Raw genomic sequence first — 17,761 nt, 5'->3', positions numbered from 1 at the left:
ACACACACACAAGACACACACACACACAAGACACACACACACACAAGACACAAGACACACACACACAAGACACACAGACAGACACATACATACACACACACACATACATACACACACACACACGACACATACATACATAAACACACACACACACAAAGACACATACAGGAACACAGACAGATAAGACACATACATACAGACACACACACACACACACACACACAAGACACACATACCAACAGACAGTCACAAATACATACAGATTCACACACACATGCAGACACACATATATACAGACACACACAAGACACACATACAAAGACACACACACACACAGACACATACGACACATACATACACACACAGACACACATACAGACACACACACATACAAAGACACACAGACACAACACACACACAGACAGACACATATACACACACACACAACACATACATACATAGATACACACACGACACATACAGGAACACAGACAGACAAGACACATACATACAGACACACACACACATGACACACATACCAACAGACAGTCACACATACATACAGACACACACAGACATGCACACACACACATGCAGACACACAAGACACACACACACAAGACATACATACAAAGACACACACACAATATATTTAAGTCACCCTCCTGTTTCTTACCTTTTAGATGCAGGAGGGTGACTTTCCCTGGGGTCCAGTGGTGGCTCAGGAGGATGGGAGTCAGAGTTCCCACTCTGACTCCCTGGTCTTCCTCCCGCGCGGCTCTCAGTGTTAGCTGGGAGGAGTGACGTGCAGTCACTTCCTCCCAGCTCTGTGATGTCATCACAGGGGGCCCGGTTGCGCTGTTAAAGCGCCCAGCGCTGACCGGGCCCCCTCAAAATCCACATCCATCGGGTGGCCCTGACAGCATGAGCCACCCGATGGACCCCTCCATATGCGGCCCCGGCGGTTTGCCGCGCGGGCCGGGGCCGCAAATGTTCACGGCGGTACCCAATCGCAGGGGTACCGCCGGCTCGCACCCGCCCGCCCGGTCGTCAAAACCTGGAAATCCCTACCGCCCACCTGGAATCCTAAAACGCCCACTAGTGGGCGGTAGGGACCAGGTTGACGACCCATGGTTTATACTATTGGCAGTTGTCTTTCAACATTATGGGTTGAACACATCTATAGACTTTTTCCAAACTTTTCTAGATGTAAGAAAAAGTAAAAGTGCCTCTAGAAATCGAACTCCACCAACCAGAAAAATAACTAAATGAGGAAGAATAATTATGCAAATCCTCTGATAATGATTTAAGGCAGCTGCCGTCACTGGCATAAACACAAGCTAGATATCGAATGGATTTAAAAAGCAGAGCAATTACTGCAGTTGTTATATTCATTCTAAGACATAATGGGGTCTCTATTCAATAAGTAGCACTTTTAGACTTGAGTGCAGTTCACTTCAGCTCGGTTAATAAAATTGCTTTGAGGATCTATGTATTCTTTATTGACTGCATTGAAGATGCATTAAATTGAATAGGTCCCTGCTATTTTCAAATTGATTTTATTGCTGCAGCAAGATTCCATTGAAAATACCTCCAGATAAACAGCAGCAGGATTACTTGCATAAATAAATTATGCAGCTATGATGGTAGAATGGAGTGTTGGTTTAGGGTTGGGGGTATCATTAGCATGCATGAGGAGTTTAGGGGGATGTGCCAAAGGAACCTTATTAGATGGCAGTGCTTATTTGACAGAAATGACCACATTTGTCTTTTGAGAATATCCAATCTGGTTTCATAGAGCATCCATTCAGGTACGGTTTGTTAAAGGATAAATGTTGGTGTACCTGCTTGTATCACACTGTAATGTGTGCATTATAGATATATGTATTGTTTCACTATATAGTCTTAATGAAAAGAGAAACCAAAAATTAAAAGGGATCCTATAGCGCCAGAAAAACAAACCCATTTTCCTGGCACTAACGGCTCTTGGAGTGCCCCCCTCCCTCGGCCCTGAAGGGGTTAAAACCCCTTCAGACACTTACCTTAATCCAGCACCGGGCTCCCTCTCCTACCCGCCGACGTCAGCTCCCGAGTGGAATCGAACGCGCGTGCGCGGCCAAAGGCACGCGCATTCAAACCCGCCCGTAGGAAAGCATTACTTAATGCTTTCTCCTATGGGAATCTTTTTTGACGCTGGAGGTCCCTGAGGTCCAGCGTCAAATAAGTGCGTTTTACTCAGTGTAAATCATGGAAGCGGCCTTTAGTGGCTGTCTGGGAGACTTCCACTAGAGGCTGGATTAATGTTTTCAGCTGCAGGGTTATAACTAGGGGGTCTGGCACCCAGACCACTTCATTGAGCTGAAGTGGTCTGGGTGCCAATAGTGGTCCTTTAATAAGCCACTTTGAGCCAGTAGCACTTACATTTTAACGAAGTTGTTATAGTGTCTGCAGTTCTGGCCTCCCTGTCCTATCCCCAAAACCCTTTATTCAGTAATTAGAGGACTTTGAAGCGTGTTTTCAAGCGACACCTCCATGCCTTCTAGGTATGAGAGCCAAGACTCTTTCTTTGACCGAGAAAGGAGAGACCCCCTTTAAAATAGCCCCCTTTTAAAAGGGTTTTCAGCAACAATATACAATGTTTTACATGCTCAAAAGAATGAGAGCTGTATACAAGAGGCGGCAATAACAGAGCAATTCAGTTAGAATGAACAAATCATAATCAAAACCTCTAATTTCTGTCATGCTTATACATTTAGCTTCCACTTTAATAAGGATAAGTCGTTGGTTATGTGTAAAAGAATAATTTAACTTGTTAGCACAGACTTCAAACCTCTTAGGTACTTAAGATTTTATACATTTGTACAAAAAAAAAAAGTTTATTATTTTTTAAGACAAATACAAAATAGGCTGAAAAATGACTTCTTTGAATTATACAGCAGGCTCCAGTTCTTTATTCTGCTCCTCTGAGACCTGTTGAAAGAATAAATGTACACATAAGTTAACAAATAAACTGATAAAGTTTTAATTAAACATGCATGTTGTGAACTGTGCGTTCAAAGTTTCTGCCAAAGAAATTTTCACTAGGGTATAGAGGAAGCAAGAAGCGAGATAACCGACTTCTATTTAAACGGCTTTCTATACACTCGCAAGCCAATTTTTGAATAAGAATTTTTTTCTATTAAACAAAAAAATAGATCGACACATTTTAAAGTAACACTTTAAAGACCTAAGATATTCCTTGTCATCAGGTTATTGAAAGCTAATCAGGGTAATTTACTAAAGGGAGAATTCAAAGTGAATTTTAAATTTAAGGACAGGGTAGCTGAACTGAAAGCATTGCTGACATAGCCAACCGAAAAATTCTCTATTTTATTTAAAGTTGAAATGCAATTTGAATTGACCTTGAATTCTCATTTTTGTGAGTAACCCTGCTAGTCTTTGCATACCTTATTTCTTTTCTTACCATCACAAAGATCTGATATTACAAAATAAATTTGAGGAAAATAAATCAATAAATAAAAGAATACTCCAAGCATTATAACCATTACAGCCTGGCACCCCTCTCTCCCCAGTGAAAGTAATAAAACAGATTGTTAACTCCTCGCAGACAGTTTCTGGCATCAAAGCAGGGCCCAGTGGACCTCAGGCAGGCGAGTCACTAGATGGGGGGTCAAGTCCCCAAGGTCAAATGTGAGGTCCACTAGCACAAAATATTTTTGCCTGTAGCCTCCTCTGTGATCACTGCTGTGTGCTAGGTCTGGAGTTATCCGAGTTGCAAAAGCAACACAGTGATCGAATATGACACTATGTGTCTTTAATACTGTGTTCTTAAACTCCCAGCAGAAACTCACAGACTGGAAAGGTGAGGGATGGCCTCAGTACAAAGACACTGAAGCTAAACATTTGGGAGCAGGGCTGAAGGCACACTGCATTCTAAAAACGGAGAGCTTGTGGCTGCCGGCCCTGAAAGAAGTTAAATAACCAGCATACTCTTCCTCCTGCCCCTGCATAAAGACAACATCAAAGGTACTGGTAAGGGTGCCAATATATTTTTCTTTTTATCATGTGTATGTATGCCTGTCTCTGTGACTGTATGTATGCCTGTGTGTCTGTCTCTGTGACTGTATGTATGTCTGTTATGGTCAATGTCTGTGCGTGTGTGTGTGTGTGTGTGTCAGGAGTATCTTGCAGGTGTTAAGGGATGGAGTTTGGCAGGTTAGGGGTCGGGTGGAGCTTTCACTCAAATTATGTTTTGGTTCAAGGCTCTGTTCTTTGGTAACCTTAGTAATGCCCCTGACCCCAAGTAAGAATTCAAACTGTTAGCAAATTGTTTGACTGATTAGCTGAACTTACCTGTACTGAGTGAGTGAAGGGCAGTGCCAGGGCACAATTAAATTTGATTGCTCCTTTAAGCTCATTAGGGTGGCATAGACGACAACTCAGGGTGCCCATCCTTTCTTTGTTTCAGACCCCTCCCAACACTGTTTTAGCCATGTGTTACCTAAATCCCATTCCAACTGTATAAAACTATATCGTTTTCTACCACGTCATGTTATCAACTCCATTTCAGACCACTGCACCCTCTTTCTTGTTTTAACACACCATATTTTTTTTCCTTTACTCCCACTCCCTCTATCTTGATCCTCCATCTGTATTTTACTTCTATATAACTGGCATGGACTGTAACAGGTCCTTAAGGAGTTACTTGGCAGATCTTATATAGTGCACTTATCCTAAGTGCTTCACAAAATTATATAACACACTGCCAAAACACTATTTTAACTCAAGATTTGTGTTCTTTTTGCAAAATGTGTAAATAGATCACATATACAAAAAAAAAGACTGTTATATGTGCTATTTTTGTGCCTAATATCCAGAAAACCGAGTGTCCAGTTTACCGACATGAAATATAGTAGAAATTAGTTTGTGGGATTTTAGGAGACTTCTTTCATAATCCACTCTAATTATGGTACATAATACTCAAGGAGAATGAAGTCCATTATGTTTTGACCTAGACAAAATCAATAGGAATCATGCTGCAGAAGTAGTAAAACAATAATGAGTTATTGCTTTTTCTTTTTAAACTCAAATTTATGAAACACCACCGTCCTGGTCACTTCATGTTAAGTTCAATCTATCCCAGGTCACAGCGAGGCAAGAGCAATGAAGTTATACTAACATAACTACAAAGCTGAAGTGGTTATGGTGCTCAGAGTTCCTCTTTAACATACTCCTAACTCCAGTGTGTTCTCTGTTTAGCCCTCTGTATAAGTAAAATGCTGCTAATGTCTATGTGCTCTGCTGAAGGAACACTCCCGTGTTATAATGCTGGAATGTTGTATGCACTTTTTAGCCTCTAATCCAGGAACGAAAGGGTCTACTCACGAAGACTTCTCTCCACCTTTTGTAGATAAACACTATGATGATCTTGCAGCCAATCCACTGTTTCTTATAGAGAAGCAGGGCTCATGCACAGTACTGCTACTCTGTGCCAGCAATACTACCATAGAGAAGTCTGGAATCTAAGGTTTCTCTACGTCAACTTTTGTATCCACTTCAAGAGTACTGTCTGGCCACCAGTCATGAGGGGGGAAACGAGCACCTTTATAAAACTGACAAATTATCTGAAAATCTGCAGAGAGGACACTGTAAATCCCTAACCACTGCAACAAACCAAAGTGTGTGGGTGTTCTTTTGATGCTGTACTAACATCAGTAGAATTTCTGAGTCAAAAGGAACAGTATAGGCACCAATCCCCTTCATCGCAATGAAGAGGATTGGGGGCCTCTTGTTGTAACTCTGCAACTAAAAACATTGCTGTTCTGCAGGAACCGCAATGTTAACATTGCAGGGTTTAAATGCCACTAGTGGATGTCACTCTGACAGCCACCAAAGGCGCTCTCACCGAAATAGCAAAGTGAATCTCTGCTATTTCAATTAGAGGGTCTCAAAGCATTGGATTAGCGGTGCTCACCCTTCAATCATTCCCATGAATGTGGGAACATTAGTAGTGGTATTAAAACTTTGGCGCTAGGAGATGTTCTTTTAAAGACTAAATAATAAAATAAAATAATTCATTTCAGTTTTACTAGCTCATGTTTTAGGAGGATAAAACATATTGGGTGAGGGGGCCTGACTCTCAAGATGGCCAGACAAGCTTTCTCTTAGCTCTGGCTCTCCAAAATTGAAACTAAAGTTTTATCACCTCTGAGCAAAGCAGAGATCACCCTATTGCAGTTGCAGACCAACAGTGTGGCAGCCTGCACCATTTTCAGCCTAAATCATTGCGGTCCGACTGGTTCTTACCTCGACTTGGATCTGAGGTCTGGTGTGCCCCGCGACTGGGGGAAGCGGCCGATCTCACGACCCGGTGAGCGCATCTGGCTGAAGCTTCATTGCAGCTCCGGTGGGGGAAATCCCGGCTCCCACTGGAGTGCTGATCTACTCACGTCTGTGAGCACAGACAGGGCCCACGAAGCAGACTTCCTGCACCATGTGCTCCAGGATAGTCGCTGGCGGGAAGCCTGCAGCACAGCAACTGCTCACAACAAAGGCCTCCTGCGAAGAGCTTATTGCCAAAGCTTTTGAGCGACTATGGTCACAACTCTGCCAGCAATCAGAGATACTTCCAGTACCAGCTGAGGTCCTGGCTGGCCATTCAGGATGCCATGAAGAACCACAGCCTGTTATGAGAAGTCTTACTGTGGTGACACCACCGAGGAAGTGGAGGAATGTGCTTGAGTGCCATGCACTCGCTGGAGTCCCGGTCTCCGGACAGCTCGTAACACTCCTAGACCGCAGTCCACAAAGTGGTGCTCATCTGGGCACAGCTCGCCTGCTTGGAAGACCGACACTCATCATGGAATCAGCAGCCTGAACGGAGATCTCTAGCTCTGGTCCTGATCACGGTTACTGATGGGATCCACAAAACTAATGTGCTGGACTGTAAAATATTTTGTGGATGGAGGGGAGCAGATCAGTGGGACTCTGATTCTTCACTCTGGGGCAGAAGTCACAGTTCAAAGGGCATAGGATGAGTTACCCATCTACCTACCTTTCCAATTTTAGCCTATAACTCCTTGGCCGACAGATGCTTTCTAGCACCCTTTAATGCATTACGGTTCACTAATGATACTTATCTAGCCCTATATTACTGCATCATGATGTAGTCGTCAGAGAATATCCTTACAGGGGGTTTAAAGCTTAATCTTGGTTATCTGTTCTGTTTATTCCTTTTTTTTTTTTTTTTTTTTTAAGTCTCAGGCCCCGTGTTCTGTGACCCTACAGGACTAGTCTCCTTAGTTTTTACTTGCACCCAGTGGCATCATAAGTGACTCATAATGTCAGTTTGAGTATTCAGCAGTATGGCATGTACCTCTCTATTTACATGATTCCTTTTTTGCTTTTCATATTAGCTTGTTTACCTCAATGCTTCATATGACTACTCACTATACAGGGAGTGCAGAATTATTAGGCAAATTAGTATTTTGGCCACATCATCCTCTTTATGCATGTTGTCTTACTCCAAGCTGTATAGGCTCGAAAGCCTACTACCAATTAAGCATATTAGGTGATGTGCATCTCTGTAATGAGAAGGGGTGTGGTCTAATGACATCAACACCCTATATCAGGTGTGCATAATTATTAGGCAACTTCCTTTCCTTTGGCAAAATGGGTAAAAAGAAGGACTTGACAGGCTCAGAAAAGTCAAAAATAGTGAGATATCTTGCAGAGGGATGCAGCACTCTTAAAATTGCAAAGCTTCTGAAGCGTGATCATCGAACAATCAAGCGTTTCATTCAAAATAGTCAACAGGGTCGCAAGAAGCGTGTGGAAAAAACAAGGTGCAAAATAACTGCCCATGAACTGAGAAAAGTCAAGTGTGCAGCTTCCAAGATGCCACTTGCCACCAGTTTGGCCATATTTCAGAGCTGCAACATCACTGGAGTGCCCAAAAGCACAAGGTGTGCAATACTCAGAGACATGGCCAAGGTAAGAAAGGCTGAAAGACGACCACCACTGAACAAGACACACAAGCTGAAACGTCAAGACTGGGCCAAGAAATATCTCAAGACTGATTTTTCTAAGGTTTTATGGACTGATGAAATGAGAGTGAGTCTTGATGGGCCAGATGGATGGGCCCGTGGCTGGATTGGTAAAGGGCAGAGAGCTCCAGTCCGACTCAGACGCCAGCAAGGTGGAGGTGGAGTACTGGTTTGGGCTGGTATCATCAAAGATGAGCTTGTGGGGCCTTTTCGGGTTGAGGATGGAGTCAAGCTCAACTCCCAGTCCTACTGCCAGTTTCTGGAAGACACCTTCTTCAAGCAGTGGTACAGGAAGAAGTCTGCATTCTTCAAGAAAAACATGATTTTCATGCAGGACAATGCTCCATCACACGCGTCCAAGTACTCCACAGCGTGGCTGGCAAGAAAGGGTATAAAAGAAGAAAATCTAATGACATGGCCTCCTTGTTCACCTGATCTGAACCCCATTGAGAACCTGTGGTCCATCATCAAATTTGAGATTTACAAGGAGGGAAAACAGTACACCTCTCTGAACAGTGTCTGGGAGGCTGTGGTTGCTTCTGCACGCAATGATGGTGAACAGATCAGAACACTGACAGAATCCATGGATGGCAAGCTTTTGAGTGTCCTTGCAAAGAACGGTGGCTATATTGGTCACTGATTTGTTTTTGTTTTGTTTTTGAATGTCAGAAATGTATATTTGTGAATGTTGAGATGTTATATTGGTTTCACTGGTAAAAATAAATAATTGAAATGGGTATATATTTGTTTTTTGTTAAGTTGCCTAATAATTATGCACAGTAATAGTCACCTGCACACACAGATATCCCCCTAAAATAGCTAAAACTAAAAACAAACTAAAAACTACTTCCAAAAATATTCAGCTTTGATATTAATGAGTTTTTTGGGTTCATTGAGAACATGGTTGTTGTTCAATAATAAAATTAATCCTCAAAAATACAACTTGCCTAATAATTCTGCACTCCCTGTACTGTCAGTCAGCCTAGCATGATATATGTACCACTTGAAGGACCACTATAGGCATCCAGACTACTTCAGCTCAATGAAGTGGTCCGGGTGCCAGGTCCCTCTAGTTTTAACCCTGCAGCAGAAAACATAGCAGTTTCAGAGAAACTGCTATGTTTACACTGAGGGCTAATCCAGCCTCTAGTGGCTCACTCACTGACAGCCACTAGAGTCCACTTCCACGATTCAAGACGCTGACGTCCATAGGAAAGCAATGAATTATTTGTAGACTTGATTCCAATAGTGGGATTATTCCAGCATTTCTTTCAAACACATACAGCTGCACAAATCAGTTCATCACAAGCCTCCTTTTAGAAGCTGTCCATTACAGCTTCTGAACCTGCTTTCTAAACAAAATAAACAAAACCATTTTTAGGGTCTACGCTTAGGCTGTGCAGCGACAGAACCAAGAGGATTTGTTTTTCCCTGGGGGTTTGCCAAGCATCTTAAACTATTAAGTTTGTTAGTTTTATAAAGCAGTTCTGTTGCATTATTTCATAATATCGTCCCCCCAGGCGTTTATTTGAAAAAAAAAAAAAAAGTGCGCCTTGCTGCCTCACTCTCAGTTTCGCCTGCGCTATTCTCCCTCCCACTTGACCCCTGAGTACCGGGCAAGAGCTGCTGCTGGCACCCCCCCCTTGAGCAGCGCAATAGGCAGCTGCTTAGTTGGTCTATAGGGAGCGGCCGCCCTGAGCATTGCAGAAATTAAAATGGTCCTTGCTGCTTCCATTTATTTCCATTTGATTATTTCATTAGATTTTTTTTTTTTTGCACTAGTTTTCTTCCAGTGGCAGTTGTATAGAAAAGAAAACCCTGGTACCATATTACAGGCTGTGCAGGCTGTCCAGAGGCCTTCGCCAATTTACAATACTGTAATATAACGAGAAGTACTGAGCTACAAGGAAAACTGTGCGGATTACGCGCCACTATTTAGCTGACCCAGTTCAGAGTTAGAACTCTAAGGGCATAAGCACTGGTCCAGAAAGAGAGCAGGGAAAGCCATCCAGGGATAGAGCACGTATCTAGCAATATTCTGTCTGATGTACAGCTCTAACTAGTTTTAACACATTGCATTTTCCAATTACTTCTTTGCTTTTGTTGCAGACTCATAGCAGCATACTCCAGATCAATGCTATCCTCCTTTTCCCAATAGTTGAATGTGATAAAACAAAGCAAAAATCTGTTGTAGAGAAGTTTGATGCAATGCCAAGAAAAGTGAATGTACAAAATATCCTGCTGATCTCCGCATGCGGCTCGCACAAATATGTTCTGAGAAACCACATAGGGCTTCTGCATAATCCTTACATAAAGACGGCTGCATCCTTGATGTCCCTTTCAGAACTTTATATTCTGGACATTTTTCTTTCAAGTATATTTCACACTCACTGATTTCCTGTTCCAACTGAGTATACACTTAAATGACACTTATTATGAAGTCATTTAACTTACAATCTCTGCTAAATATTGAAATACATTTTTTTTTTAATTTTAACATACAGTTGCAAGAAAAAGTATGTGAACCCTTTGGAATGATATGGATTTCTGCACAAATTGGTCATAAAATGTAATCTGATCATCATCTAAGTCACAACAATAGACAATCACAGTCTGCTTAAACTAATAACACACAAAGAATGAAATGTTGGTGTGTTCAATAAAAACATGGCATGTAAACATTCACAGTGCAGGTGGAAAAAGTATGTGAACCCCTAGACTAATTACATCTCCAAGAGCTAATTGGAGTGAGATGTCAGCCAACTGGAGTCCAATCAATGAGATGAGATTGGAGGTGTTGGTTACAGCTGCCCTGCCCTATAAAAAACACACACCAGTTCTGGGTTTGCTTTTCACAAGAAGCATTGCCTGATGTGAATGATGCCTCGCACAAAAGAGCTCTCAGAAGACCTACGATTAAGAATTGTTGACTTGCATAAAGCTGGTAAGGGTTATAAAAGTATCTCCAAAATCCTTGCTGTTCATCAGTCCACGGTAAGACAAATTGTCTATAAATGGAGAAAGTTCAGCACTGCTGCTACTCTCCTTAGGAGTGGCCGTCCTGTAAAGATGACTGCAAGAGCACAGTGCAGACTGCTCAATGAGGTGAAGAAGAATCCTAGAGTGTCAGCTAAAGACTTACAAAAGTCACTGGCAAATACTAACATCCCTGTTAGCGAATCTACAAAACGTAAAACACTAAACAAGAATGGATTTCATGGGAGGATACCACAGAGGAAGCCACTGCTGTCCAAACAAAACATTGCTGCACGTTTACAGTTTGCACAAGAGCACCTGGATGTTCCACAGCAGTACTGGCAAAATATTCTGTGGACAGATGAAACCAAAGTTGAGTTGTTTGAAAGAAACACACAACACTATGTGTGGTGAAAAAGAGGCACAGCACACCAACATCAAAACCTCATCCCAACTGTGAAGTATGGTGGTGGGGGCATCATGGTTTGAGACTGCTTTGCTGCGTCAGGGCCTGGACAGATTGCTATCATCAAAGGAAAAATGAATTCCCAAGTTTATCAAGACATTTTGCAGGAGAACTTAAGGCCACCTGTCTACCAGCTGAAGCTCAACAGAAGATGGGTGTTGCAACAGGACAATGACCCAAAGCATAGAAGTAAATCAACAACAGAATGGCTTAAACAGAAGAAAATACGCCTTCTGAAGTGGCCCAGTCAGAGTCCTGACCTCAATCCGATTGAGATGCTGTCACATGACCTCGAGAAAGCGATTCACACCAGACATCCCAAGAATATTGCTGAACTGAAACAGTTCTGTAAAGAGGAATGGTCAAGAATTACTCCTGACCATTGTGCACGTCTGATCTGCAACTACAGGAAACGTTTGGTTGAAGATATTGCTGCCAAAAGGAGGTCCAACCAGTTATTAAATCCAAGGGTTCACATACTTTTTCCACCTGCACTGTGAATGTTTACATGGTATGTTCAGTAAAAACAAGGCAACATTTCATTCTTTGTGTGTTATTAGTTTAAACAGACTGTGATTGTCTATTGTTGTGACTTAGATGATGATCAGATCACATTTTATGACCAATTTGTGCAGAAATCCATATAATTCCAAAGGGTTCACATACTTTTTCTTGCAACTGTATATACAATGTTTTTTTTTCCCCAACAAGTATTTTGTAAACCTGGTGTGCTATTAATGTACAAAACCCTACATCTTTTGAGTACAACAATGCCCCTAATGTATGTTTTTGCCATTATCCTGTGATGTTAACAGTGCCATATAAGAGACCTGACAATTTTAGTTTTTACAATTAGATCTTTTATAGAAGGGTTTGATGGACCTATGACTCATTTTGGTGCGTTATAGCAGTCTGACTGATGACATTTGTGAAAGGTAGACATTCCAGGGTCTCATATGGTGTATAATGTGCCATGTTTTTGCCAGTTTATGTAAAAGTTTGCGTTTTTTTTTTATTTGTTTTAAATACTTTTTTGTGTTGTTAAATACTTGTTACTATTTAACTTACCATTTCTAAAATCTGATACATGCCACTGTCATCAGAACTCCCAAAGTATGCTCAGCAATCTCTTCTAAACAAATCAATACCCCCAAATGTTTGCCTTTGAGACTAATCTGCAAAGTTGCAGTGCCATATCAGAGACCAGGCTGTTTTTAGTATAAGAACTTCCTTTAGTTGATGGGCCTATTCTGCATTTTGGGGCACTGTGGCAGTTGCACAGTTTAAATCACTTCATAAATGCATACCATTTGTGAAAGTAGACACTACAGGTTATGTCATAGTATATTTTGAAACTTATAAAGCCTTTTCTTTAAAAGGAACACTATATGGTCAGGAATACAATTGCGTATAGTGTTAAAATCACATGTTCGGCCGCCGAGTTTTCACGCAGGCTGTGTCAGTCATAGTCAGGGGACGTGTTACTAGGCTGCATAAACAGGAACAAAAGTGATTTAACTCCTAAATGGCAGAGAATTGAGCAGTGAGACTGCAGGGGCATGATCTGTACACCAAAACTGCTTCATTAAGCTAAAGCTGTTTGGATGTCTATAGTGTCCCTTTACGGTTTCTAGAATAGTGATACACTTTCTAACAAACTCTCCAATACCAAAGTGTTTATTTGGCTATTGGAAATTTGGGGGGTAGGAGCATAAGAAGGTTCAAAATATAGCTGAAAACAAATAAATAGGGGTTTAGGCAGCAAAGAAAAGTATAACATTACAAAATTCCAGTAAATGGAAGGTGTACATATTTTGAAAAGTAGAAGTGTATATATATTTCTTACTTCCTTCCCAAAGTAATACAATTTAACAAATGTCAAACACAATTAAATTGTTTTTATTATTATTACATGCTGTCATTTTGACATAGCTAGGACACCAAATGAGAAAAATGAAAATATGACTGCTGTTTTTTTGCTCAGTGACAACAGACTGCGAGGCTGCTGGACACTTAATTATTTTATTTTCATTTTTTCGCCTGCAGTATATTTTACTATAGGGTGTCTTTAAACTAACTTACAATAATTATGTAACAGAATCTGTGACACATTGCTTTAGGATTAAATGGCTATTTTATTTAGAATGAAACTGCTAATTACAAAAGATGCAATCTTACCAGCTTCTGTGATCTTCTTCGCAACTTTTCCCAGATAGTGTAATAAGCCTGAGGGAAGAAGGATACAGTAAATCAAATGCCAATGATGTTTTACTGGAGCAACGTCTTTATTTAACAGAGTAGCACTAGTAACAGATTGTTCTTGCAAGTACCCTAACATTGTCAAATAACATTTGGTGTAATGTGTATGTTGAGATAAAAAGCAAAGTCCGTGATTAAGTGTGCATGAACATGTACTTCAAAAAGACAGGAAGGCCCAACAGAGAATGCTCACGTACAGCATTACGGAGCTAAAATGTCTGAGCACACGTGTTGCCGAGCACATCATGGGAGGATGGAGCCACGAGCACTTCTAAGTGCTGTGCCGTTAAGAGTTTTAAAACACATATGAACATCTATCACTTAAATATATAACTCCTTACCTCCGTAAGCATATCAATAGTGCATACTGCTATGGAACTAACAAGCGAAGGGTAGTTATAACCTTTTACAAGAAGCAGCTATAAATATTAATGTTAACTTACTGTACTAGGCAAATGCCATATAACATGGCAGATAACAGGAGCTGACTTAGTGGCAAATCCTTAAGCAGATTATTATTTGTCACACCTACTATTGAAAAAGTGAATGAGAGAGATTGTGTGTAATAGAATACATTTTTCCCTGGCACTAAATGGGTTAAGTAAAGAGTCCCAGGGACTGGTTAAATACTATATTAAAATATAGATAAAGTGTGATATTAGTCTGTCTCTTCCATACATGACAATACCATAAACTGCACATCCTCTCGGTAAAGTGTTAGAAAAAGATTCACCTATTGTTGGTACTTTTCAAACACAATCCTATTCCCAAATGAATTGGCAGCACAGCGTGGCACTGTGCTAAGGTGCTACAAAGGATACAAAACAGAATTGGCTTTCACCGCTTTGATATGATTTAATAATTCAGTAATTATGGCTTACTATTAAAAAAAAGAGAATGAAAAATAGGACACAATTACACATTGGTAGAAAACAGAATGTTTTGTTTAATGCTCAGCGAGAATAGCGAGGGGGGGGGGGGGGGGAGTGTACCGCCACTTGGGGATACCTGAAGTGCTTGTAAACAATGGGCCTTTGTAATTATGCTGACAAGAAAATACAATAGGCAGATCCCCATAACCTTGCACATAAAGGGACGGTTTTCTTTAATTGGATTAAATGACGGTTCTTGAATGTGGCGCTCTAAAAATCAATGCAGTCAATTTTTAAGTGTATAGACGTAGTTTGTCCAATTAAAATCATACTGCTTGGCTGCGGTCTGTCTTTACATAATTTTTCAAAGAAGAAACGAGTTAAAAAAAGGGAATCTATCATGAAAAATAAGAGGGTTCAGACTTTAAATGTTTGTTAGGTTAGGCACGTTTTAGGTTAATTATACGTGTCAGCATTGTGTATTTAATTTTGTTTAATAGCTAGAATTGCTAGTTTAAGATTTAGCAAAATAAGGAGGAAATCGGATCAAGTATTGCTGACAGAAGAGCTATTGGGGTGAGCTCAGGAGAGAACAATTGCAAACAGTGAAATATGTACAAAAAAACAATAGACAACACAAAATGTTATGTACAGATATATTAAAATAACTGATGGAACACAGTGTGGTTATTTAGAGAAAAAGGTTTGATTACTCAACATTCCGAATATAGATTGCATGCACACTTGCCTCAAATTACAATTGTTTCATTATTCCGTAACCTTCATTTGGGCTTGTCAAACTTTGAGCAGTTTGCATTTTTTAATTAAACACTGAAAAGTGTACATCACCACATTTCATACTGAATAGTTCACAGCACCCTCCATTGAGGCCTTTGTCTACAATACCAATTCCATTAATGCTTTGCACCTTGGCCACTCTCCCAAGCTACTCTACTTTATATTAGCCCATTGTTTCCTAAATGGTTTTATAGAAAGGTTGTATTGACAATATTGAATTCATCTAGCAAGGCAGGAGAGAGGAAGTTCCCCTATTTCTGGAGTTTATGAATCAAAATCAATGTGGTCTTTATTTTACCTCTCACAATGTATTCGCACAAATTTACTTTTTTAGATCACAGGCTGGAGGGTATCTTACCATTTCAATCCAGATTAAAGAAGTTGCTAATGGTTATTAACATGCTTCAAGTTGGATCGCCTTAAATGGATTTAAAATATTCCTTTTGACCAGCTTAAGGCTCATCAATAGAGCTGCTGTTATTTTACACACACACTAACTACTATTTTTTTATTTATTTTTTTTAAAGGAGGGTGGTGTCAGAGTGTTTAATCAATGCATTCACTTGGCTCAATATCATTGATCATACCACATCGTATCTTAAAGGAACACTATAGTCACCTAAATTACTTTAGCTAAATAAAGCAGTTTTAGTGTATGGATCATTCCCCTGCAATTTCACTGCTCAATTCACTGTCATTTAGGAGTTAAATCACTTTGTTTCTGTTTATGCAGCCCTAGCCACCCCTCCCCTGGCTATGATTGACAGAGCCTGCATGGAAAAAAAAACTGGTTTCACTTTCAAACAGATATAATTTACCTTAAATAATTGTATCTCAATCTCTAAATTGAACTTTAATCACATACAGGAGGCTCTTGCAGGGTCTAGCAAGCTATTAACATAGCAGGGGATAAGAAAATCTTAATTAAACTGAACTTGCAATAAAGAAAGCCTAAATAGGGCTCTCTTTACAGGAAGTGTTTATGGAAGGCTGTGCAAGTCACATGCAGGGAGGTGTGACTAGGGTTCATGAACAAAGGGATTTAACTCCTAAATGGCAGAGGATTGAGCAGTGAGGCTGCAGGGGCATGTTCTATACACCAAAACTGCTTCATTAAGCTAAAGTTGTTCAGGTGACTATAGTGTCCCTTTAATATGTTATATAATTCGTTCTGCCGCTTTGTACTATAATGTAATTACTTTACCCACCACTGTGACGTGTTAAAAGAGCTAAACTGGCTGTCGCTGGAATCCCGATGCACTCTTCATCTTTCCAGCCTTGTGCATAAGAGTATTTCTGGGAAGCTCCCACCCTACCGGAGTAGAATGCTCTCCCTGGCTGTTCCCCCCACCTATAACCTCCGATCCAGTACTAGCACGATATTTAGCATACCGCAATACAAATATAAAGTGGCTCGATCCTCCTTTTCCTACAGAGCACCGCAATTATGAAATAACCTCAGGGACACAGTAAAATCCTCATTCAATCTAAAATCTTTTAAGAGATATATGGCCACATACCTCAATACAGAATGCACCTGTCATGGTTAAATATATGTATTACCTGTTATGTATTAAATGTAATATATATATATATATATATATATATATATATATATACACACATACACACACATACACACTGTATTTTTGTAATATTGCAACAATGCAATGTTTTGTGGACAAAGACCCAGGACATACTTGAAAATGAGAGAAATCTCAATGTATCCATCCTGGTAAAATATTGTAAAAATAAATAAATAAATAGGCGTATTTTGTGTTGTTTTTGTTAATTAGCAGGTTCAGCATTCCTTTGTTCTAGATATACAGCTATATTTGCACTTTAATTTATTTTCAATATGGTTTTACTTTGTGTATATGGAAGATATGTGCATGTGTTGTATCGGTTTTATGTACAAACTTATCAATTTGTATAATTAGCATAATATACTTTGATATTGTCTTCGTTTTCATTATAGTTGTCCATTGTGTTAATAAATACTTTATATTTTAATCCTGCTGCTCTTGGTAGTTTGGTTGAGAGCGGTTATTTGACTAACATGCAGTGTCAGCCATGGAGAATTGTCACATTCTCACCAGGCTTACATGCCCCTTTTTTAACAGGTGGGCATTAGCAGTGACATACACCACATCACTGACATGTCCCTCTATAGGCTTGCCCACCCTAGTCCCAAATTCACACCTACCAATGTATGTGTGCTGGTGGCCATGAAGTCAGTATTAAATTCTGCAGTATGGAAGGACTTTTGTATGCACTCAATTTTGGAAAAGATGGAAAAAAAGAATGTGGGGTCATGGACATGATAATTAATTAAAAAAAATAAT

The 17,761-nt window shown here is 40.2% G+C and overlaps 1 protein-coding gene across 1 annotated transcript in view; it reads right to left on the bottom strand.

Annotated features, from left to right (window-relative positions):
* Positions 1-1,139: 1,139 nt before the first annotated feature.
* MRPL39 (mitochondrial ribosomal protein L39) overlaps positions 1,140-17,761 on the bottom strand; it is a 125,899-nt gene continuing 109,277 nt past the window's right edge. The window contains exons 9-10 of the mRNA XM_063448303.1: positions 13,666-13,713; positions 1,140-2,970 (exon numbers count right to left, since the gene is read on the bottom strand). Of these exons, the coding sequence (XP_063304373.1) occupies positions 2,929-2,970; positions 13,666-13,713 (90 nt within the window). The 3' untranslated portion in view covers positions 1,140-2,928. The remainder of the gene's footprint in view (positions 2,971-13,665; positions 13,714-17,761) is intronic.

The sequence above is a fragment of the Pelobates fuscus genome, chromosome 1 (genome assembly GCF_036172605.1).
Source record: "Pelobates fuscus isolate aPelFus1 chromosome 1, aPelFus1.pri, whole genome shotgun sequence".
In the NCBI taxonomy this organism is placed as follows: Eukaryota; Metazoa; Chordata; class Amphibia; order Anura; family Pelobatidae; genus Pelobates; species Pelobates fuscus.
This window is presented reverse-complemented; position numbering and strand designations above follow the sequence as displayed.